Genomic DNA, 23,441 nt, shown 5'->3' on the forward strand with positions numbered 1-23,441 from the left:
CAGTGGTATGAAGCTTGGACATTACAAGTTGAATCTCTCTTATCCAAAATATTTGAGATAAAAAAATGCTTTGGATTTTGAATTTTTTTCAGCCTTTGGAATATTTGCATATTCCTAATAACTTGGACATTTTTTTGTATATACATCTTATTATACACATAGCAGGAAAGTAATTTTATACCTAAGATGTGTAATAGTTTTGTGCATAAGACAAAGTTTCCATGCATTGATCCATCAGCAAGCAAAGGTGTCACTATCTCATCCACCCATGTTGCCAATTTTGGATTTTGTAACATTTCGGATTTTGGAATTTCAGATAAGTGATGCTCAACCTGCATTAGATTTTGATCCCATGTGGCAGAATAACTGAGATTAGTAATGATATGACATAGATATATGGACAACATTCCATGAAATCATAATGCACTGCATGATAATTCATATGAATTAATTTGTGGTATTAACTTTCTCCATTGGGAGAAAGGTAATTATATTAGCACAAATATCTTAACAGTTAAAATGCTCTCAGTTTTTGTCTTTGCCACAGAAATAATAAAATGAGGGTTATTTGCACCATTTTTTTAGGATTATGTGGTGAATGTAACAGAAGAATTTCTGGAGTTCATTGCTGAAGGAGCACTTGCCATTGAGGTTTGGGGTCACAGATGTGCTGGAAATGGCAGTTCAATATGGGAGGTGGATACTCTTCATGCAAAAACCAGAACTTTGAGAGACAGGTATCTCTATATCATTTGATCTTCATGGCAGTGAAGCCTCATCAGAATCAGGACATTCATTCAGTGAAAGAAGGAGTAGATGGGAGAGTGGTGAACTGGGGAAGAGAAAAAGTGTAGTTGTGGTTGGAATGGAAATCTGAAATATGAGAGAGACAAAGGGACATGTGTGTGAGATAATGTCGGAGGAGAGAAGAAAATGAATGGAAATAATTAATTTTTTTACATGGGGCCCTTCCAGGTAGGTCCTATATCCCAGGATCTGATCCCAGGTTTTCTGCATTGAATTGGATTATGTGAGTCCCAACTGCCAGATAATCTGGGATAAACAGAAAACCTGGGATCAGATCCTGGGATATAAGAGCTGTCTGGAAGGGCCCATAGTCTGTTGGTTTGGCAGCAAGAGTTTTGTGTGCCTTAGAACTTTACAGCCAGTCAGTTGAAAGGAAATGCTTTTAGAAATTTTCCATTGAGCATTCGTGTTAATTTAGTTTTTGGGTTGTGTTCAGATGGAATGAAGTAACACGCCGGATAGAAATGTGGGTTTCAATTCAAGAACTGAATGAAATGGGGGATTATATGGCTGTGGAGCTTCATCATGCAAAGGATGTAAACACAGGAGGAGTTTTCCAACTTAGACAGGTACAGTGGAATTTTCTGTTCTTAGGGAAAAAAACAATCCCAATTTCCCAGTAAATGTTTACATTATTTTATGTTTTCTCCTCTGCTTATTGAACCAGGGCCATTCTCGTAGAGTTCAAGTGGCAGTTAAACCTGTGCAACATTCAGGAACATTGCCACTTATGGTGGAAGCCATTCTGTCTGTCTCCATTGGCTGTGTAACTGCCAGGTCAACCAAGCTGCAACGGGGCTTGGACAGTTACCAGGTAAAAAACCTTTAGTTTAAATTACTGAATTTTTGAAGTGTGGTACAAGATTGATTTGTAAAACTACATGGTTTGGAATCTATGTACACTGTAAGTTATACTTGGATGATGGTTTTCTTAAGAACTGTTAGCCAAAATAACTAAATAGAAGGTCAATTCTAGACTCAGCATCATGTTGAGTATCATATATCAGAGGAAAGCAGCTACCACTTCCCTCAAGCTGTGCTTGTTGACCTTATAGACACATCTGGTTGGCCTCGAGAAAGAGAAATCATAGTAGGTTACTCTTTAACATGCTAGCAGCATTCTCATGTCCCTTAATTTTTGTATATTTGAAGCTATTTGAAGGAGACTAGAAAAAAGTATGCCAAAATCTGGTACCATATTTGTGTTCATTGGCTACATTTATTTCCCTTCTGAGAACTTCAAAGGTATTAGGTATGTGCAGAATGTTGCTAAATAAAATGTAGAAAGATGTCAAAATGAAGTATACCATTTTCCTTCAAACATTTTGGTCAAACTAATGTAAAACAAGTTGAGCTACATGAAACAAACACATCTGATTTGACAAGGTCATTATTGCATGAGATTAAAAAAGAACACTCATCCATATGTAGCCTCTTGGGTTGTGTGTTTACTTTCACATGCTGATTCCCTAACAAGTGTGTGGTGCAGTGTTTTAACAGCTCAGATTATCTGTTCAAAAAGACTGAATCCAAGTCCTTCCAACCACCAAAAGTATATAATCACATATTCATTGTTGTAAAGCACTACCAAATTGAAGGTGTAATAATTAAGACTGCCTTCACTCATTAATGTTGATGATTACTATTATATGGCAGAAAAAAGATTAGACATTTCTCCCTTCAATTATCATTTCAAAATATAGGCAGTCCCCAAGTTACAAACAACTCATAGTTTAGAAGGCAGGGAGGGGGGAGGGGGAGTGAGACAATAGGAAGTAAAAGAAATCTACCTTTTGAAAGAGAAATTCATTCCTGGAAGAGTTATCATGGCGAAAATATGTCTCTACTGAAGCTTTGTCACCAGTCTTTCTTTCTACAACAAGCCAAATTTGCAGGACTTACACTTAAAAATGTACCTGTTCTGACGTACTTACAAATTCAATTTAAGATCAAACCTACAGAACCTATCTTGTTCGTAACCTGAGGACTGCCTGTATATGTAAACATAGAACATTGCCAAATAGCACTAAAGGCCTCATTTTAAATTATTGCTGTCCCTTGAGAACATGGAGGTATATTTGTCCAAATGAGACCAAAGCATGCCCAGATATTACCACTGGGGCCTTGTTTTGTGCATCCTCTGCAGTGTGTGAGATGGGAAGGGCACCTGTTCCTGTGCTTTTGCTGGTGGGCCATTAAGGCTAGACTTGGAGATTTTTCTTTTTAAAAATCTGCATTTGTACGTGTTCTTATTTGGAGTGTGTCAGCAACATTTGCGTGTGTTCTTATTTGGAGTGTGTTAGCAAAAAAAAAAAAAAAAGCATGTTCTATATGTTCATAAAGTGTATTTTTTTCTACCAGAAAGGAGGAGGAGATGATGATGATGGTGATATGGATAGTTATCAGGTATTGCTGCTGTTGCTATCAAATCACATGGCATGGGGCACAGCTAATGCTAATTGTCATCAACTCCAACAAGCCTCCAAAAGAGCAGTTGCACAAGGGGGAGTAGGATTTGGAATACACTTTGCTTTAAAAGGTCTCCCTTGATTTACAGAATTAGTCATTTCAATTAAATTGTACAGTACACTATTTTATTTCACACAACATCCCTATCTGTCAGTATGTTGGGGTGGCTGAGTTATGAAAGAATAAAAAAATATTTTTCCTCCCTTCCATTAAATATGCCACAGTAAAATGTAACCATAAAACTAATACAAAAAGCTAAAGATCAGAAGGTAAAATTTCAGAAGCCCAAAACCCAGAGTATCAAAAAGTAAACAGTGTGATAGAATTCAGACCATAGAAAATGATCTTCCTGTGTTGTTGATGAAAGACCATTATAGGATGGTCCTTCTTTAGCTTGAGCACAATGACAGAGACTGGTGATGTTATGTTAAAGACAGTCTTGCAGCATTCTGAAGGGATGCTTCCCTCACGCATGATTCCAGCTGTCATCCTCCTTATCCATTCACTGGAATCACACTGGTGAAAAAGGATGGTGCTTTACTAGCCTTTCATGATAAACACCTTAGTCTACGTGTGATGGTTGAGCTATATCTAAACTCATATCTAGTGCAATCATGAAGAAATAGGAGAGTGGTTAAGCGATTTGTGGCTGAGGAGCGTGGAATCCCTCTTTAGACACTGAATACAGCCCTGCATCCTTTCTTACCCAGCACTCCTCTGCTATTTAAGTACTCTAATTTGGGAGCATTATTGCAGTATGAAGACTGTCTGAGGGAACTATGGCTTCAGGGTATAAACAGCAGACAGAAGGAAGGATTTGCACTTAACCATGAAGCTGCCCTGCACAGGTTTCTTTATGATTATGACAGATCTAGTTTTAAATCCACAGCCCTGTTGCTGTTAAAAGTAGATTGAGCCTAAATTAGCCACTAATTTGCTTCCAGCTGTTCATGTTGCTTCCTGATAATGTGTTATAAAGACTGGATTAAATATATAGTGTCAGAAAGCATGATTGCATGATGGATTTTGTTTGCATGAGAACGATTTAGTTTTCGGGTTGCAGTTACTTATTATGGAATTTACAGTGATTTTAAGGTTATCTGGGTTGATAGCTTTATAATCTCTTTCATTTCCATATGCTGCTAAATAATTTGTTGGCCACTGTTTTATTATTCTGCTTAGGTCTGCTTATAAGTCACAACTGTACAATGGATAACATTGACCTAGCTACGGAGCAGCTGATGCAATGACACTTTTTCTTTCTTTTTTGCTGTTTGCAAATTGGGCAAGCTTACTTTCCTGGGTGATCTCTTATTTCATGTAAATGAACACTTATACTTTTGTCTATGAGCCATCAACACTACTCAATTACTATCTCCAATCAAAGCTGAAATTATATTAAATTAAATGTGCATCTTATGATTTGGGGTATGTTTTATGTTTAGAAAAGAGTGCTCTCTCTTCAATAGGAAGAAGACTTAAACTGTTTGAGAGAGCGGTGGTCTGAAGCACTAATAAAACGGAGAGAATACTTAGACGAGCAGATTAAAAAAATCAGCAGCAAACAAGGTTGGTGACCCTTGGATTTTTATATATGGTACTTTGAAAGAAAATTGCTATTAAAAATGCAGAGTGCTATGGTGATATATTATTTTTGAAATAGTTTCAAAAAATATTCCTGAACTGTTCTTGAAAGACACATTTAGTGAGACAACTGTTCTGATATTCAGCTCATTAGAAAACCGTCATTGAAGGCAAAAGTCTTACTGATTGTATTATATTTGACTCATATTTGCGCTAATCTAAAGCAGGCTCCAAAATCCTAAGCATTTCATGGAACTCATATGCTATTATCTTTTTCTACCATAGAAAAAACAGATGATGACATGGAACGAGAAGCAAGGCTTGTGGAGCAATGGGTGGGATTAACAGAAGAAAGGAATGCTGTCCTGGTTCCAGCCCCAAATAGTGGGATCCCAGGTGCCCCTGCAGACTGGTATGTGCCAAAAAGGCATTGATTTGCAGTTGGCCTACATAAAATATTTTGAGTGAATATTACATTCAGTTTGCAAAGTAGGAGCCCCCAGTGGTGCAGTGGGTTAAACCCTTGTGCCAGCAGGACTTGCTGACCAACACGAAGTGGTTTGAATCTGGGGAGAGTGGGTTGAGCTCCCTTTGACACCTCCAGCTCCCCATGCGGGGACATGAGAGAAGCCTTCCACAAGGATGGTAAAATATCAAAAACATCCGGGTGTCCCCTGGGCCTTCCAGACGGCCAATTCTCTCACACTAAAAGTGATTTGCAGTTTTCTCAAGTCACTCCTGATACGGAAAAAAGTTTGCAAACTAATAAATACCAAAAGGGAAAAGAAACAACTGCTGTGTTAAGTCCATGTATATCTCTGTATATATTGAAGTTTTTCAGATCACATTACAATAGTACTATGAAGACAATTAACAATGGAGGCAGTCCCACAGTTACAAACATCTGACTTACAAGCAACTCATAGTTAAGAATGGGGGTGATACAACAGGAAGTGAGAGAAATCCACCCTTTGGAAAGAATTATCATGGGGAAAAGGGTCTCCATTGAAGCTTTCTCACCAATCCTTGTTTCCACAACAAGCCATTTTTTCAAAATGTAATTATCACAGGGACAGAAAGTGAGGTAGAATCTTCTGAACAGGGGCACAAAGAGCAAAACAAACACCACAGAAATGTTAATCCTTCTCTATGCTATCCAAAGCTTATATATATGTATGTATATGGAGTTACACTTTAAAAGTGTACCTGTTCCGACTTTCATACAAATTCAAATTAAGAACAAACCTACATAATCGTGTTTGCAACTTTGAGACTGCTTGCAGATAATATTAGAAATGAATATTCAAAGTAAGATTTTTAAAATAGTGTATCATACTATTTTTTTTTACATTTGAAGCATCCAGTGTCCTTTGGGTATTAGTATTCTTCCTTGATATTTCCTGTTCTGTGCCTCCACATAATATCAGGGGACTGTATTATGTATGGAAATAATTACCTCCAATCATCCTCAATCCAAGAATATAAAAATGGTTAAATCTGGTTACATTTATTTATTTAGATATCTTTTTAAAGTGTTGTTTTCATTGTCCATTCCAAAGCTTTAAAAAGCCAGCGTGTCAACATCAGCAAATGATTGATAAAATGTATAAAATATTATTAAGGTTATAGCAAAGCAGTTTCATATAGCATTTTCATGTTTTGATGCAGATTTAATTTAATTCAATTTTTGAAAACCTTCTCCATATACAGCATCTGAAGAAGAAAAGTTAAACTTTGCAGTTTTTTTATTGTGTATCCCAATTGTTAATCTTCTGTACTGATGCAAATTTGAGTAACTCTTTGATTGGATTGTGTTTTTCATTAATATATCTGTACAAAAATATGATTCATTATATTGATTGAGATGCTTTCTTATGGTTAGGATCCCACCATCTGGAATGGAAACACATGTCCCTGTACTTTTCCTTGATTTGAATGGTAAGTTGGAGTGAGCACAAGTTTGAATTCTGATTGCGATTCTACACTATATGGGCAGTAAGGCTTTTAAAGTTGAAGTGACTTCTTCAGAATTCAGGTTTTTCTTACTTACTGTGTTTCTCAAAGCTTATCACTTGAATTATAAAGCTCTTTCTTAATGCAATAAAGAAGCATTCCAAAGTATATTCTAAGCATCTCAGTAATTCTTCCATAAAGCAAAAATCCATATTAAAATGATATGTTTATTAAACTAACTTGAGGGTCACAAAATAATTATTCAAGACTCTGAATTCTTCAGAATTTGTTTTAGCTGTAAGAGGATTTTTTTGCCAAACACTATGTCACATAAAATTCCTTAATGCTCAAACTTATTTTTGTGTAACTTCATTTTCTTTTTTTAGCTGATGACCTTAGTGCCAATGAACATCTTACAGGTCCAAACGCATCAGGTGTTAATTCAATACTACCAAAGGAGCATGGGAGTCAGTTCTTTTATCTACCAATCATAAAACACAGTAAAGATGAGGTAAAATACAAAGAAGTTCTTCTAGACAGCTTTTATGGTTATTTGATTGCTTCTGTTTGCCTATCATACAAGTATTTAATTTATATTGAATAGAGCCAGCCTTCAACATTCATTATAATTAGGGGTGAAGGACCCTTGTGAAAATGGAAAACCTACTTTTTTCACCTGAAAGAACACCTTTCTAGGATTTCTGCGTTTACCAGTACAACTCCATTATAAATTTCCAGTAGAAGCTGACTCTCAAATAGTTCTGAAATACTATATTAATCAAACTGGCTAATAATCACATCTTCAAAAGTTAAACAAACACATGTGGAGGACTGGCTATACCTTTAGTATTCGATCGCTTGTTTCAGAATTCAGATGTTTATTCTTTTCTTTAATAAATAAGGTGCAAATGTTTTGTTTTTTATGTAACAGAGTGGCTGCTGTTTTTGTCTCTTTCATATGTGGTTTAGAGATTTTTCCCAAATTAAAAATCAAATATCTATTACATGTATAAAAGTCTATAGTTTTTGAAATCTGATTGGAATTATTCATTCCGTTGCTTATATGCTCAGAGGTATTCAGGAATACCTCTGTGTTTGTTAGTCATAGGTAATTTAATTCTCCCTGTATAAACTGGATCTACTGGAAGTGTGATTATGTCTGGATGTAAACCATTTGATCCAAAACAAATAGGAGAAGGATAAAATATTTATATACAACTAAGCAACTTGTGGTGGCCTCCAAGCAGTTTAAAATTAATGGTGTAACAAGTTTTGCATGTGGGCAGCAACCTCTATGTTACATATGTTGGAAGAAGAACTCTCCTACTGCCTCAAATGCATTTTTATGTAGTAGTGTGCTTCAGAAAGTTGTGTATTACTGCTTACTTCTTCCATACTTTTAGAGATAGGTTTGGCTGTAACCAAGTCTCAATTAAAAATTGCTTCAGGATTTTCAGTGCTGCTTTTATAATTTTGAAGGGTGTTCATGAAATTGGAGATTGGCCATTTCTACATTTCAGATTTATGCTTGAGCAATGTAGATCAGGTTCTTTTTTTTCAGATGTTACTGTGTTTTAGGTTTCCGCCACTGCTGCCTGGGACTCTTCTGTGCATGATTCAGTGCACTTGAATAGGATAACACCTCAAAATGAGAGAATCTACTTGATTGTTAAAATTACAGTCCAGCTCAGCCATCCAGCTGCAATGGAACTGATGTTGCGTAAAAGAATTGCTGCTAATATTTACAACAAACAGGTAATCGGCTTAGTCATGTAATTTGGGTATTCTTTCAGCTTCATGTATCCTATTTTGTATTTTATCTTCTGTTTATCATAGTTAGAAGTGAGAAACAATAAAATAAGGCTGTAATTGTGTCCATGTCATCAATATTGCACATTCATCTGTGACATATAGCTTTTGTACAATAGTAAATACCATTGTGACAACAGGTGTTATACTTTGAGCAGAGAGCACCGGTGGCACAATGGATTAAACCCTTGTGCTGGCCGGACTGCTGACAGACAGATCAGCGGTTCAAATCAAGGGAGAGTGGGTTGAGCTCCCTCTGTCATCTCCAACTAGGAATTGCTTTTGAAATAGTGCAAATTGCAATTTAAAGAGTAAATACACAAATATGTTTCCAAAATAGGTTTTTCCCCCAGCACATTTAGTAAGATGCAAACTTAGACATTTTGTTTATAATTTATTTCAAAATGGCATTTTCTCTAGAGTTTCACCCAGAGCCTCAAAAGAAGAATATCCATGAAAAATGTCTGGTATGCCTGTGGTGTCGCCTATGAAATCGTGTCAAATATACCAAAGGTAACTTTTATTTTTTTTCTTTCAAGAAGTGCAATAGTTGAGACCAGCATGCAGACTGCTTGCTCGAACCACTACTTTGAGACATCGCGAAGAGGTCTTTGTATAAGGTGAAACTGAGTAGGGTTGCAGCTGCATATCAGTTTTATCCAGAAAACATTTCTTTTAGGCCACAGAAGAAATTGAGGATCGAGAGACTCTGGCTCTAATGGCAGCTAAAAGTGAAAATGAGGGTGCCTCTGATGGTGAAACTTATATTGAGAAGTATACACGTGGAGTGTTGCAGCTGGAAAATATTTTGAGTCTTGAACGATTAAGACAGGTGAGTCAAAGGAAAGCTCCAACTCGCTTAGTTTAACTGTAGTAAAACTGTGGCCGCCAGGGATATCATTAAATAAACTTTATTTATATTCCACCTTCTCTCCTTGAGGGGATGTTCTTGTTGTAGTAGATGTCGTAGACCGAAATAATGTGAACTTGGTTTTAGTATACAGTTTTGTTGTTATGTTCTACCAGTGTTGCACTATTGACTAAAACATGGTTATGTAATTATTTTTAAAGAGAGTACTCTTTATAAATAAATATAATATGTGGATCTTGCAATGAACTTTAGTCTTTGCCCTAAACATACCTTGCTGAACTCAGTGAGGCATATTTGTGAATAAGAATGAATGGAATTTCACTATTATTTACCTACAACTGCCAATTGACATGTGTGTGTTGGGGGTTTATTAACGTTTTCTATCTTAAAATAGGCCGTTACCATAAAAGAAGCTCTTTCTACAAAGACCCGACACATACAGAGGAGTATTAGCACACCAAATGTTCACAATGTAAGATGATTTTCTATGTTTGTAGACCAATATTTGGACAAGTGTTTTTTAAAATAAGTATTAGGGTACTGTGGTGAGGTCAGTATTATTCCCATTTGCCATTTGAGGCAATTAGCAACAAAAACATGAACTAGAATATTAGTTTTAAGTTAAAAATTGGGAAGAGATTTTCTTTCTTCAGATTAGTTAGTTTAAATTGCTTTCTAAGCCACATACAGAATATCGGTTGATGATGAGTAATGTATTTTTATTTAATAAATAAAGGAATAATATAAATGAAATATAAATGATATATTCAGTACACATTTGTCAGGTGTAATTAAGCTCCATGCTTTCACAAATGAAGGTTGAATGAATATTGCAATCCTGAGTGTTTCGTTGTCATGGTTCTCCTTATATTATACATCACTTGATGGCCTTTGTGGGCTCTTCCAAATCTCTGTTTCTATTACTGTTGTTCTCGTGTGCAGCCCAAATTATTGATTAGATTTTGCTTGGATTCGTTTGGCTCATACTTATCCATTGCTGTATTTTAGGTTTCTTCTAGTCGATTAGATCTTTCTGGCTTTGATGAAGATAAGGTAAGGAAATTCAGAAAAGTAATTGGGAACAACTGTAGCCTTATAAAATATTTAATGCTGTAGTAGACTCTACATGAAATAATTTCAATCTTTTTTTTTAATTGGAAGAAAGGAGGGTAGAATGGGTTTGCCAGGATACTTACAATATGAATTTTATCAATTGAAAAGATTCCAAGTAATTTCTCCATGTTGTTGGAAAATAGTAGGCAGTGGAAGTATACTGTTTGGTTTTCACTGAATGAATACATTTTGTTCACATAAATAACTGATTAAACAGGTTTTATGAATATGTGCATGTAGCTGGTCAGTCCATTGAGTTCCAGCCACAAAATCACAGATTTCCTGTCATATCAGAATGTTGTACATACTTTTCATTAAGGAGTATAAGTACTTATTTTGAAGGATCTGAGCAGGACTTTTGATGATAGGATGACGGAGACTTCTCATATGTGGGGAAGGCCATAATTAGAATTTAACAACAAAATAAGTAATGCATCCTATTGTTATCTATTTCTCAGCATATTGGGCTTGGTGGCGAGGAGACGAATCGAAAGCTTATACTACAGCGAAATGTGACAGAATCATAGAATTAGAGAAGATTCAGAAAGGGAAGTTTGTTTTTAAAAAACTCACAAGAGGTAGAATAATAGAGGAAGAAGAGTGATGCTTATCTGAAAAGAATGAAAATGGGAAAACTGAGATAACAAGGGATAGTTCTAAAACGATTTGCAGAAAGATTGTGATTCTTCTATTAGACATGGGAAGCATGTCCTTTCAAATAGAGAGCTACTGGGTAGCTTTCAACCCAAAATCATGGAGAGGTGATTGAACCCATACACTAGACCAGTGTTTCTCAAAGTCTGCTCCTGGTGTTGTTTTGGACTTCAGCTCCCAGAAGTCCCAGCCACTTTATCAGCTGTTAGGAGATGTGGGTGCTGAACTCCAAAACACTTGGAGGAGCACAGTTTGAGAAACAGAAAGAATCAATTGTTATCTCACAATATTAACTTTGAAAATATTACCGTAATATGTTCCCGCTTTTTTCTCAATTATGACTTTAGGGCTGGTCAGAAAGTCATCTAGATGTATTAGAATGTTCTTCAAGTTATCAAGATGTATCATGTTATGGGACTTTACCCCGGGAATCACCTCGAAGAAGTAAAGATGCTGTTGGTAAGATTTTATTTTAAGTGGATCAATATTTTTGAAATAGTGACAATAGAGTCCGTAGTATAAAGAGAATGTACCCCTATATTTATTATCTTGAAACTCTTGGTGCATTTGTACATGTATGAAGAACTCAGTGTGCATATTTATAGTGGGGGTTTTTTTAATCTGATAGTAAAGACAGTAGTGATACTGGTTGGAGAGGATCTTAACATTGCAAATAGTTTCCTGAGCTATACATCAGAACCTAAAATCAGTTTATGTAATGTGTGTGACTGTGAGTTTTCCGGGCTTTATGGCCATGTTCCATATGCTGGACCACTCTAATAACCACCATGTCAGACTATACAGAGAAGGCATTGAAATCCACAAGCATGTGGGCAATTTGAAAGGAGGAAACCATGAACATGAACAAAATCTTGCTTCTAATATTTGAAAAACTCTAAAATCAGGACAGTAAATAAAGGGCAACACTCAAAAACCAGGAGAGAAACAATCAGGACCAGTTAACACCTCCCAACAAAGAAAATCAGGACAGTAAATAAAAAGGATCACTAAAAAAAAGAGGGGGGGGGGTTCCTGACATAAAACAATCAGGGACAGCTAACACCTTCCAACAAATAATTCCTCCAGACAGGAAGCAGCCAGGCTTTGAAGCTGCAAGGCCATTCAATGCTAATCAAGGTGGCCAATTGCAACATTCACACTTGCTTCAAACAGACAAGAGTTCTTTCTTCCATCCTGGATATTCCACAGATATATAAACCCCACTTGCCTAGTTTTCAACAGACTTCACAACCTCTGAGGATGCCTGCCATAGATGTGGTTAAAACATCAGGAGAGAATGCTTCAGGAACATGGCCATACAGCCCAGAAGACTCACCGCAACCTAGTTTATTTATTTATTTATTTATTTTTGTCGTGTCAGGAGCAAGTTGCTTCTGGTGTGAGAGAATTGGCCGTCTGCAAGGACGTTGCCCAGGGGACGACTGGACGATTTGATGTTTTTATCATCCTTCTGGGAGGCTTCTCTCATGTCCCCGTATGAAGAGCTGGAGCTGATAGAGGGAGCTCATCCGCCTCTCCCCAGATTTGAACCTGCGACCTGTCGGTTTTCAGTCCTGCCGGCACAGTGCTTTAACCCACTGCGCCACCGGGGGCTCCTAGTTTATGTAATGGATTGACTCACAGAGTTATGCACAGTCCCATCAGTTTTTACACTTTGATGATGTATAGATTCCCTGTTGTATGTCTATCTTAAATCCTATTTCTGTGTTCAGTGATAAGAACAAAAGTGACCACAAAAGATCCAATTGTTATGCCTTATCTTCTTTTCATCTTGTATATTTGATGGTTTATTTTTGCAATCTAATGTTAGAATAGCTAACCTTGTGCGCGTGTGTATACGTATGTGTTTGTGTGTGTTTTTATTCTCCAAAGGTTATGTGTCGGAGAATCCACATGCATCAACTGTCAGCCCATTTAAAGCATTCTCTCCACAGCCACCCAAGTTTTTCAAACCCTTAATGCCAGTAAAAGAAGAAAACAAAAAGACCTCTCTTGAAACTCGGCCTCTGCTTAGCAAAGAGGTAGGTCATTGTAATGAAGCAATTTTTTGTGGATTCGAACACATTCCTGACTTTTTCCTTGCAGCTCGCCTTTGTGACATGACAAATTTAAAATCCTGAATTCAGTTGTCCAAGTTCTTTGTCTTTATTTGAATGGTGTCATATATCAATTTTTTTGTTCTTTTTGTAACTTTTCTGCATGGAGTTTGTTTTTACTTAAATGTGTCTCTGTGTATAAAATATCTGCCCCGTTTCAAAAGCTCATATTTTTCACAAACAAAGATTGTATTTTAAGTCAGGAAAGATGGGTTCCTTTTGTTAATGTGGGCCGTTCACCTTCCTTGCCTCAGTTGTTTTAATAAGAGAGCCGCCTGTTTTACTAACTTGCATGGTTTGATGTTAGTATCTTCTTTGTGTCTTGTATGTCTTAACCTTTGCAGAGCATGCCATCATCTCAGGTACATAGCACTGGTTGTGTCTTGCCCTCAGGAAATAATACCAGTAGCATGCCAGTAGAACCCAATAGCATACATGAGAAGAAGATTGTAAGTGTTGCACTTGTTTCTATCATAATACCTGGTGGTGGTGTAGGGCCCAGATATGAACTTTTGAGTTTTAGAGGGGGTAAACATGTGCATATGGGGTGCCTCACTGCATGCTGGCTTCAATGCATGTGACATAATGGACAAATCATTTATGTAATTTGAGGGGAAGAGTGGTATTGTGTTGGATCATATAAACTAGCAAACATCGAATTTCATTTCCCTCCATCTTTTCCATTGGTCAAAAACTGAAGAGTTACCTGTCATTAGTTTTCCAGAACCTTTTTGTTTGTAATCTAAATTGTTTTTAGATGAGTATATAATTTGTCTTAGAGAAAAAATAAATGTTAAAAGTGTGGAAAAAATCACAAAATTTCTTTTCCATACCCATTTTTCTACTTCTGCTCTAAACCATAGCATACATTTATAATCTCCTACAAGCCAAGAACTGTTTGAATTTTTTGCCCAACTAGTCACTTTTAATAATGAATAGTATTTTTCTATTTGCTAATTCTGTATGTTAGTAACATGTATTTTTGAGCAATACAGTGCTATTCTTAATAGCACTTTGCGGTGAGATTCTTGTGGTTTGTTTTGGGGAAGCAGCTGACATTCTTAACTTCTTAGTCAAAGAATGAATGGATGACTAAAACACAGAGGCTAGAATTGCTATAAATATAATGACTTTAAGTCTTATTGCTTAGAAACAACAATAACTCTTTGATTGTCATGGGAGTTATTTAAAATTAATGGCACAGTAGACTTGTGTAAGGCTACCCTTGTGCTTTCTGAAGATCAAAATATATCTGAATAATCTTTAGACTCTAATATTAGCTTAAATTGTCTGCTGATACTTACGCTGTCCTTTCTTCTGTTAAATTCAGAAAATGTGGTATGAAACAGAATGTGAACAAGAAAACTTTGGCTTAATACAGTTATAAATGAATTTATTAAAGCAAAAGGCCATATTAGTCAGGTGTTCTAAAGAATGAGTACTAGCAAGCCCTTTACTCTTCAATGAAGCAAAACCCATGTGCCAGGTGTTTTTGTATAATTTTAGTGAAGGAACACAGATGCATTCATTTTAAACTGTTTGTTCCTGCGTATACCTGAAACCTCCAGGAACAGCTTTGATTATAATATCATTTAGTGTGTTTCTGGACATTTTTGTGCAAATTTTGTGAAGATTTCTAGAAATATTCTGCATTCTGATGTACTAAATTTGTTGTTATCAACTGGCATAAAGTTGACTTCAGCTTATAGTGACCCCAGGAATGAGAGACTTTGAAGTCTTGAAAAGGAGTAGCCATTCATCTACACAATATGTTTCTATAAAGGACAAATGATACACATCCTTGTTCTTTACAGGAACTGACTGCAGACAAGTACAGATAAAAATGTCTAAAATAGTGGCTCTTTCAATGTCCTTTTTACATTTATTTTTATTATTATTTAAACACAAAAGAAGAACAGTGATATACATTAACAAACAAACAAAGCATGCAACATATGAAACCAGTGACATACACAGTAGACAACACATTCCCTCAACCCGTGCCCCCACCACAATGGGCTTCCATCCCTGATCACTATGATATCTATACTTTATAATACCTACCCCTATAAGTTCCCTAAATAGTTACCTTGCAGCATCATTAAAGTCAGCTTTTGCCTATTTTTTCAGGATATGTTAACGCCAGCTGCCATTTGTTTGTAAATTCTTCATTACTTTTGCTTCCAAGTTCATTAGCTAACTTGGCCATTTGTATGTAATCTATTAATTTTTTCTCTCCAATCTCTCATGAGTAATTCTTTATTTCCCTTCCATGTTTTTGCTATAACCATTCTTTCTGCTACAAAGCTATACTGACGTATTTCTTTATCTTCCTGGTTAATGTGACCTAGTAGGCACATGGCTGGACTTTTCTTAACCATGTTGGTGAGCATGTTATTTGTTTCCACAATTATCCCTTTCCAAAATTGTAATACTATCAAACATGACCACCAAACATGGAAAAGAAGTACCCTTCTGATTTTTGCAAAATCAGAAGGGTACTCTTTCATCATCCTTGATGACCAAAGCTGACTGCATAATAACTAAACAAATAATCAAATAATCTAATCTGATATAAATCTCTGTGATAAACATGTTTATTTTGTGGCAAATGCAAATTTTTGGAACAGACTATATGCATCCATTCTTGCAAAAGAGACAAAAATGCATGTTAGAACAGTTAAAATATTTGTTAAAGAAACTAGAACATTGTGAACAAAGCAAATGTTTAAATAAAAATGATGTGAATACAGTTTTTCCATCAGCTGGATAGGTCTGATTTTATTTGTTTGTTTATTGGATTTATACCCATCTTTTTCCTGGAGTGGGTGTGCATGCTGTTATTTTGACATACCAGCATATTTACATTAAAACTGTTGTATGAACAGTATTTTCAGTTCTTTTTAGTATCTCATCACTATGTTTATTCTTCATTAACAAAATGTCGTGTTCTGTTTAAAATGCAGCCATAGTAAGTTAATTTTTTTTTCAATATTAGCAGGACTCTGAAGAAGATGATGAATTGGAGGCCCTTAACAAGAAACCTTATGTGCCCGAAGAGTTTGCTGACTTCAGTGTTTACAATGCCAGCCTGGAAAACAGGGAATGGTTGTCCTCGAAAGGAGACTTTGTAAACTCTCGCGTTCTTGACAAAGAAGTATCTCGTAGCCCCACCACAAGCAGTATTACTAGCGGCTACTTTTCCCACAGTGCCTCTAATGCGACTTTATCTGATATGCTTGTTCCTTGTAGTGACAGCACAGATCAATTAGCTAATCAGGTAAGGGATCTGGACTTGAGTGACCACTCTGTAGCCCACCTCACCTGTGACTTGAAAGCCTCAAACAAGGAAACTTCAGAGCCAGAAAAGGACTTGGCTAAACATACAAGATCCAAGTCACCAGTCAAAGGAAATGGTGCCTTAGCAATAGAGATTCCAATATCTGAAAGTGCTGATACAGATGCTGCAAAGTTACATTCTTCATCTTTGGGGATGTCGGCTAGTAAAAACAGACCACAAGGGATTGAATTTCCATCTCGAGAAACAACCATAGAGCGAACTTCAACTGTTTTTGAAGATCATGCATTTACGGAATTCATGGGCGTTGATGATGGAAAGGAACTTGAATATTCAGTACATCAGCCATTCACTTCCAGTGGTAGTTCTAGCAGAAGAACAAAACTGTCAGCTGTTGGAGTGAACAATGCATCTCCCAAAAATGCTCACAACCAGGACAACCCTGTGAGCCATTGGGAATGTCTACCAGTGGGACACCAGCTGTCAAACAGTACTGAGGAACATTTATTGGCAGTCAGAGTAAAAGAAGCTTCCTTTTGCCAGAGCTATGCAGATTCTTTAATAGCAGAAGATTTCACTAGAAAAAGGATTTCTGGTGCCTCTGATGAAGATGTTACATCTCAAGAGCACCTTGATTGGCTAGCAGTGGGGGAACATGTGTGCATTGGTAGTAATAAGATTGGTATAGTAAGATACATTGGACCCGTGGATTTTTCAACCAATACCTGGGTTGGCGTTGAGCTACATTTCCCAGTGGGTAAGATATTACCATTTTCAGAACATATTAAGTATCCTTAATTTGATAACTCATTTATTTTTTGTTTTTAATTTACAGTACCATAGTGCCATATATAATATATATTGGAAATAATTACATTACGTATAAAAAGTCATTAAAACATCAGATGCCTTTGTGAATTTTGACCCACGCTGAAATTGGGAGTGAAAAGATCAAGTCATAGTAAGCTTCTAAGTCTCCCACCATTCTGTAACATTGCTAAAACCTGCTTTTTCAATACTGTTAGCATTTTTTAAAAAATGATTTTTAATTGTGAACCACCTTAAGTGGAACCCTCTTCACAAACCTTCTGCCACCCCTCCTTTCATGGTTGCCTCATATTCGGGATTATGACTTCGGGTCTTTAGATCACAATGTATTTTTAAAACATTAACTTAAAAAAACCCACGATCATTTCTAGCTACTATGAATGGAATCATTATTCAATTGAATCAGTTGTGGAAATTGAATCAGTTGTGGAAAAATTCAAACTTGGAATAGTTTTCCGATGCCGCAATTTTAAATTCACAATACGTCATTTCAATTTTAGACTTAGATATTGACAGGTTACTATAAAAAATGGATGTTTCACACCTAGGAGATTTATTTATTTATTTGCCATATTTATATCCTGCCTTTCTCACCCCGGAGAGGACTCAAGGCAGCCTTACAACAGGCAACAATTTTATGCCATATATACAAGTGTTAAATAAGCATTTACAGTGGAGCCCCCGTGGCGCAGTGGGTTAAACCCTTGTGCTGGCAGGACTGAAGACCAACAGGTCACAGGTTCGAATCTGGGGAGAGGCGGATGAGCTCCTTCTACCAGCTCCAGCTCCTCATGCGGGGACATGAGAGAAGGCTTCCACAAGGATGGTAAAACATCAAAATATCTGGGCATCCCCTGGGCAGTTTCCTTGCAGACGGCCAATTCTCTCACACCAGAAGCGACTTGAAGTTTCTCAAGTCGCTCCTGACATGAAGAGAAAAAAGCAATTAAAATTAAAACCAAACAATTAAAATGTGTTCTTGAGGGTTTTTTCGGGCTATAGAGCCATGTTCTAGAGGCATTTCTCCTGACGTTTCGCCAGACCTCACTACCTCTGAGGATGCTTGCCATAGATGCAGGCGAAATGTCAGGAGAAATGCCTCTAGAACATGGCTCTATAGCCTGAAAAAACCCACAAGAACCTAGTGATTCCAGCCATGAAAGCCTTCGACAATAAATTAAAATATGAATTATTAAAACATCAATTAAATTAAAACTTCAGTTAAAATCACGCCATACAAAACATTCACAATTCTTCATTTGTAAACAAATCAGTGTCTTTAATATAATATTTCAAGTTCAGCTAAAATGCCCCTGCCTCCAGTTCTATTGGACTCCACAATCCACCAGCCTCAACTAATGTGATTACTAATAAGTGATGGAAATTGTAGTCTAGACATTGACTCATCATCTCTGTTTCTAGTGCAGGTGCACTCTGCTTTATTAGGAATCAGGTGTGCTCTGTTTTAGAAAAAGTACAAACAGGTATTAAATGCAGTCTATTCCAAGCATGCCTCTACATTCAGAGAATATTTATTAACAGAAATGACAAATGAAGTCTGTTTTCCCCCTTGTTCCTTTAGTTATATGGCAATAAGCTACATTCGTATTTACATCTGCATCTATTTATAGTTGTATTTAGAATCCCAGAAACTACTTCTGTGCACTCTGAAGTGTTTTTTAAGTTGTGATAAGTTGGGATATAAATAAAGTTATTATTATTATTATTAAGGGCATAAGCTCAATCAAAGCAATATTCCCCAGCAAATTTCTCAAAAATATTATTGAAAATTCCAAAACAATTCCTCTGATGGTCAGTGGCTTCTAAATCTCCAGCGTAATTCTTATTGCGATGTACTGAGCCTCAGTCTAACAAGACGACCATTTAACTCTGTGTCTTTGCTTTAAGGGAAGCACGATGGAACTGTCAAAGGTAGAGAGTACTTCCGCTGCAAACCGCAGCACGGGGTGTTTGTTCGTCCTGAATGCCTCACAAAAGCACCAGCCCCAACCAAGACACGCAGCAGCACTTCACAATCTCAGGTATCACCAGACATGGAGAAGTGGAAGAGTTCAGTCCTGCAACCGCCATCCTCTTTCAAAGCTGGGACAGAAAGCTTCTGTCATTCTGGAGATGCTGCAGCTTCTGCTTTTTCTAGAAAACAGGAGATCAGGAAATCTTGGATTAACTGAAGCTGCCATTTTGTTCTTGTTTTTGCACTTGCTGCACACATCACTGTGTGGAAAACTTTTTTTCAAATAAATTGTATAGTTTTAATCTATTGTTACTGAATGTTTGAATTATGGCTACAGTTCCCTAGTTCTTTTAAAATAATAATAATATATATAGGGACTGCGTTATCACTTGCCTGCCTACAGGCAAACATGTCTGCACACTAAATTGCAGTTAAGGTGCAATTCTATACTCACCTGGGAGTAAGCCCCTTTGAACCTGGTGGAATTTATGGCTGAGTCACTATGTATAAGAGTGTATTCTTTGTAAATAGAACTGTGAGGTACTCCACAAATTAGACCTGACTTAAAATAATGTATTTTACAGTGTGGGAAGTCAATGGGATGTACATATGTACCTGAGGGAAAACCTACCATATGCTGTTAATTACCAAAGAACTTAAGTTAGGCTGATATATTTGCTGTTTATATCCCGGTTTTTATTGTATATGTTTGTTTTAAATGATAGTGTGGTGCCATTTTTCTAGAGATTAACACCGGGCACAATGCTGCCTTATATCCTGTTTAATAAGCACACTGAAGAGAGACAGCTTTCATTATTATTATTATTATTTTGTATTGTCTTCCTGTGGGCCTGCTACTGTGCTGACTTGACATTTATGGACAATATTAACAATGCCGGCAGCTTGTACGTCTGGCATGGTTCATGTGCCAACCCAAGCCAGTCAGGCAATCTTGATGCAGAAGCAGTATTAACCGCAGAGGAAGAGATGGATGGACAACATTTTCAACAAATGGCTTCTCTTTTGGCAACTGGGACCGGAAACAAAGCAGCAGCACCTCCTCCTCCCAATGAAGGTGCATTGTTTTGTTACTGGCAGTGACCAAGCTCTGATAAAGTGGTCTGAAGTGATGTGATCTGTAGATTTCACTTTTAACCATGGATTTGTATTATGCTTTTTTGTTTTTGGGGAGCTATTCCATGTATAGATACTGTGCAGGATGTTTGGAAAATAGCAAATGACAAAACAGAAAGGTGTGAATGGCCTGCTGTATTCTTTATTTTTAGAAAGTATGAGATGATGGGACCTTAAAGCAAGCTGCTGCTCTTCTCTGATTTATATGTATAGTAAGCTAACTCCTAGTATTTTACAATTATTGTAAAGAACTGTAATTTATATTCTTTTTCTGCTACACTGTATTTAATTGGTACAGAATATTTGCGTGTTAGAATACAGATGATTTACTATTTTATAAATGTTTGTGCCTATTTGACTTAATACTCTGTAACATAAAACTTTTATGAGATATCATGCTTAATTGGTTACCAATTCATAGCTTGGCATAAGCTGCATTTACGGCAGGGACAGTTCAGTATTAAAATAGGTGAAGTGTATTGACTGATCATGTCAAAGTCCTCTGTGAAACAATAATTGTTTCCTCCACCCCACAGTTTGAGATACATATGGTAGGTACTTGCAACTAGGTACTTTATAATTTGTGTAAAAAATGTAGTTTAAAAATTGACACCTCCCCCCCCCCCCAAAAAAAATCTGGATCAGTTTATCCATGTTAAGTACTCTATGTATGTGTGTGTGGTAATTATTCTAACAGAATACTACACTTCTTTCAGTACTTTAATGGCCACTTTATTAAAATATTACTGGTTTGCATACATGTGACTTTACTAACTATGATGCAGAATTTTAGTACTATAAAGTAACCCCTTTTCCCCAAATAAGTGTAAATGAACCATAGTAAAATGCAAAATATGATGCTATAAAGCAGCCTTTTGTTCTGATCCTAGAACGTTATTTGCTCACAGAAAATGCTACACATTGTAGTAAAAATTAAATGTATTCTTCAAAAAAATCTAATTTGTTCTTAAGTGACCTAAACCAATGAAAGAATATTGTGGCAACTGTGTACTGTCAAGGAGCTATACCCATCATTACACTACTTTAAAAAGAAGAACAGAAGGTCGCAGTATTTCACTACAGTAATGGTGGGACTTGTTAGACTGCAGTTTCCAGCAAACCCAGTCAGTGTAGCCAATAGAAAAGAATCTGGGATACCTATTCTGACAACATTTATATATTTACCTGTGTAACTGACTGCAAGGTATAGTTGTTACCTACTATTCTATTTGTAACGTATTGAACTTTATAGTATTTACCATGTCAGAAGCGAATGATGATACAGTTATAATGTATTTTAAAACACAAACAAAGTTAAAAACTTGGCATTATACTAAATGTTCTTTGACCAGAAGCGGGCCACTTGAAGTGCCTCTGGTGTTACTGTAAGAAGGTCCCCCATTGTGCATGTGGCAGGGCTCAGACTGCATTGTAATAGGTGGTCTGTGGTTTGCTTTTCTCCACACTCGCATTTCATAGACTCCACTTTGTAACCCCATTGCTTAAGATTAGCTCTGCATCTCATGGTGCCAGAGCCCAGCCTGTTCAAAGCCTTCCAAGTCACCCAGTTTTCTGTGTGCCCAGGAGAGAGTTTCTCATCTGGTACCAGCCACTGATTGAGGTGGCTTTAGAGTTAATTGAATTATATATTGAAGTGCATTCATACATTGGGGTTGGGGGTGGGAAAGGAGTCCACAAAGACTGTTGGGTTGGATCATGTCTTATGGTGCTGGAGAGGAGACTGTATAACCATTTTATCAATTCCTTCCTACCATATGGATCCGTGTGCCTCTGAAATGCTGCCCCACAAGATCTGGTAACCCACCAAGACAGTATGGGAATGTGTACATTAAGCTTTCAGAGCCAGAAGGAATTAGGAAAAAATCACAATTCCATTCACTAAAGACCACTCTGGATTTAACACATTGCTATATTGTGAAGACTATAATTTTTAACTCAAATAAAACATTAGGTGCATGTGTGTCATAATACACTTAAACACTAGATTTATGTTAAATGCAGCTATTAGTGAGCTAAATCTGTTAGTTAGTACCCAACACCACTTTTTTTCATCTTTCACATTAATGCATAACATTTTTTAAAAATAAGGTTGAATATCCCTTCTCCAAAATGCTTGGAGACTGAAATGTTTTTGATTTCAGAATACCCAACTCTAAACACAACATTCATTTATGTATTATATATTCATAGCCTGAACATAATTGTATGCACTTTTATATTTTGTGCATGAAACAAAATTTGTGTACACTGGTCCATCTGAAAGCAAAGGTGCCATTATCCCAGCCACCCACGGGGTCAATTATGGAGTATTTTGGATTTGGAGTTCCAGATAAAGGATGCTGAACCTGTTCATGCTCAATCATTTCAGTTTAGTATTCATAGCAACAGTTCTCAATATTTATTGATTTAAAAAGTTCTATGAAGACTTTAGAACAGTGTTTCTCAGTATGGGGGTCGGGACCCCTAAGAGGGTCATGAAGGGGTGTCAGAGGGATCACCAAAGACCATCAGAAAACACGGAATTTTCTGTTGGTCATGGGGGTTCTGTGTGAGAAGTTTGGCTCAATTCTATCGTCGGTGAGATTCAAAATGCTCTTTTTGGGCATATTGAGTATTCATGCCAAGTTTGGTCTGGATCCATCATTGTTTGAGTCTGCAATGCCTTCTGTATGTAGGTGAACTATAACTCCAAAACTCAAGGTCAATGCCCGCCAAACCCTTCCAGTATTTTCTGTTGTTCATGGGAGTTCTGTGTGACAAGTTTGGTTCAATTCCATCACTGATGGAGTTTAGAAGGCTCTTTGATTG

General features: G+C 36.7%; 1 protein-coding gene across 10 annotated transcripts in view; it reads left to right on the forward strand.

The window, feature by feature from the left end:
- Positions 1 to 21,234, forward strand: part of KIF13A (kinesin family member 13A) — an 84,170-nt gene extending 62,936 nt beyond the window's left edge. For 2 of the 10 annotated variants that reach the window (XM_060774874.2, XM_060774875.2), the window contains exons 23-40: positions 586 to 737; positions 1,244 to 1,376; positions 1,475 to 1,621; positions 3,169 to 3,213; positions 4,746 to 4,845; positions 5,146 to 5,272; positions 6,743 to 6,798; positions 7,200 to 7,324; positions 8,392 to 8,568; positions 9,043 to 9,135; positions 9,302 to 9,454; positions 9,888 to 9,965; positions 10,502 to 10,546; positions 11,608 to 11,719; positions 13,154 to 13,302; positions 13,722 to 13,826; positions 16,376 to 17,432; positions 19,412 to 21,234. In XM_060774874.2, coding sequence (XP_060630857.2) covers positions 586 to 737; positions 1,244 to 1,376; positions 1,475 to 1,621; positions 3,169 to 3,213; positions 4,746 to 4,845; positions 5,146 to 5,272; positions 6,743 to 6,798; positions 7,200 to 7,324; positions 8,392 to 8,568; positions 9,043 to 9,135; positions 9,302 to 9,454; positions 9,888 to 9,965; positions 10,502 to 10,546; positions 11,608 to 11,719; positions 13,154 to 13,302; positions 13,722 to 13,826; positions 16,376 to 17,432; positions 19,412 to 19,695 — 3,138 coding nt within the window. In that variant the 3' untranslated portion in view covers positions 19,696 to 21,234. Of the gene's footprint in view, positions 1 to 585; positions 738 to 1,243; positions 1,377 to 1,474; positions 1,622 to 3,168; positions 3,214 to 4,745; positions 4,846 to 5,145; positions 5,273 to 6,742; positions 6,799 to 7,199; positions 7,325 to 8,391; positions 8,569 to 9,042; positions 9,136 to 9,301; positions 9,455 to 9,887; positions 9,966 to 10,501; positions 10,547 to 11,607; positions 11,720 to 13,153; positions 13,303 to 13,721; positions 13,827 to 16,375; positions 17,433 to 19,411 lie in introns of those variants that run through there. The other 8 variants (XM_060774876.2, XM_060774878.2, XM_060774880.2 and 5 more) reach the window with 8 other exon arrangements.
- Positions 21,235 to 23,441: the final 2,207 nt, after the last annotated feature.

This window comes from Anolis sagrei, chromosome 4 (genome assembly GCF_037176765.1).
Source record: "Anolis sagrei isolate rAnoSag1 chromosome 4, rAnoSag1.mat, whole genome shotgun sequence".
Taxonomy (NCBI): domain Eukaryota; kingdom Metazoa; phylum Chordata; class Lepidosauria; order Squamata; family Dactyloidae; genus Anolis; species Anolis sagrei.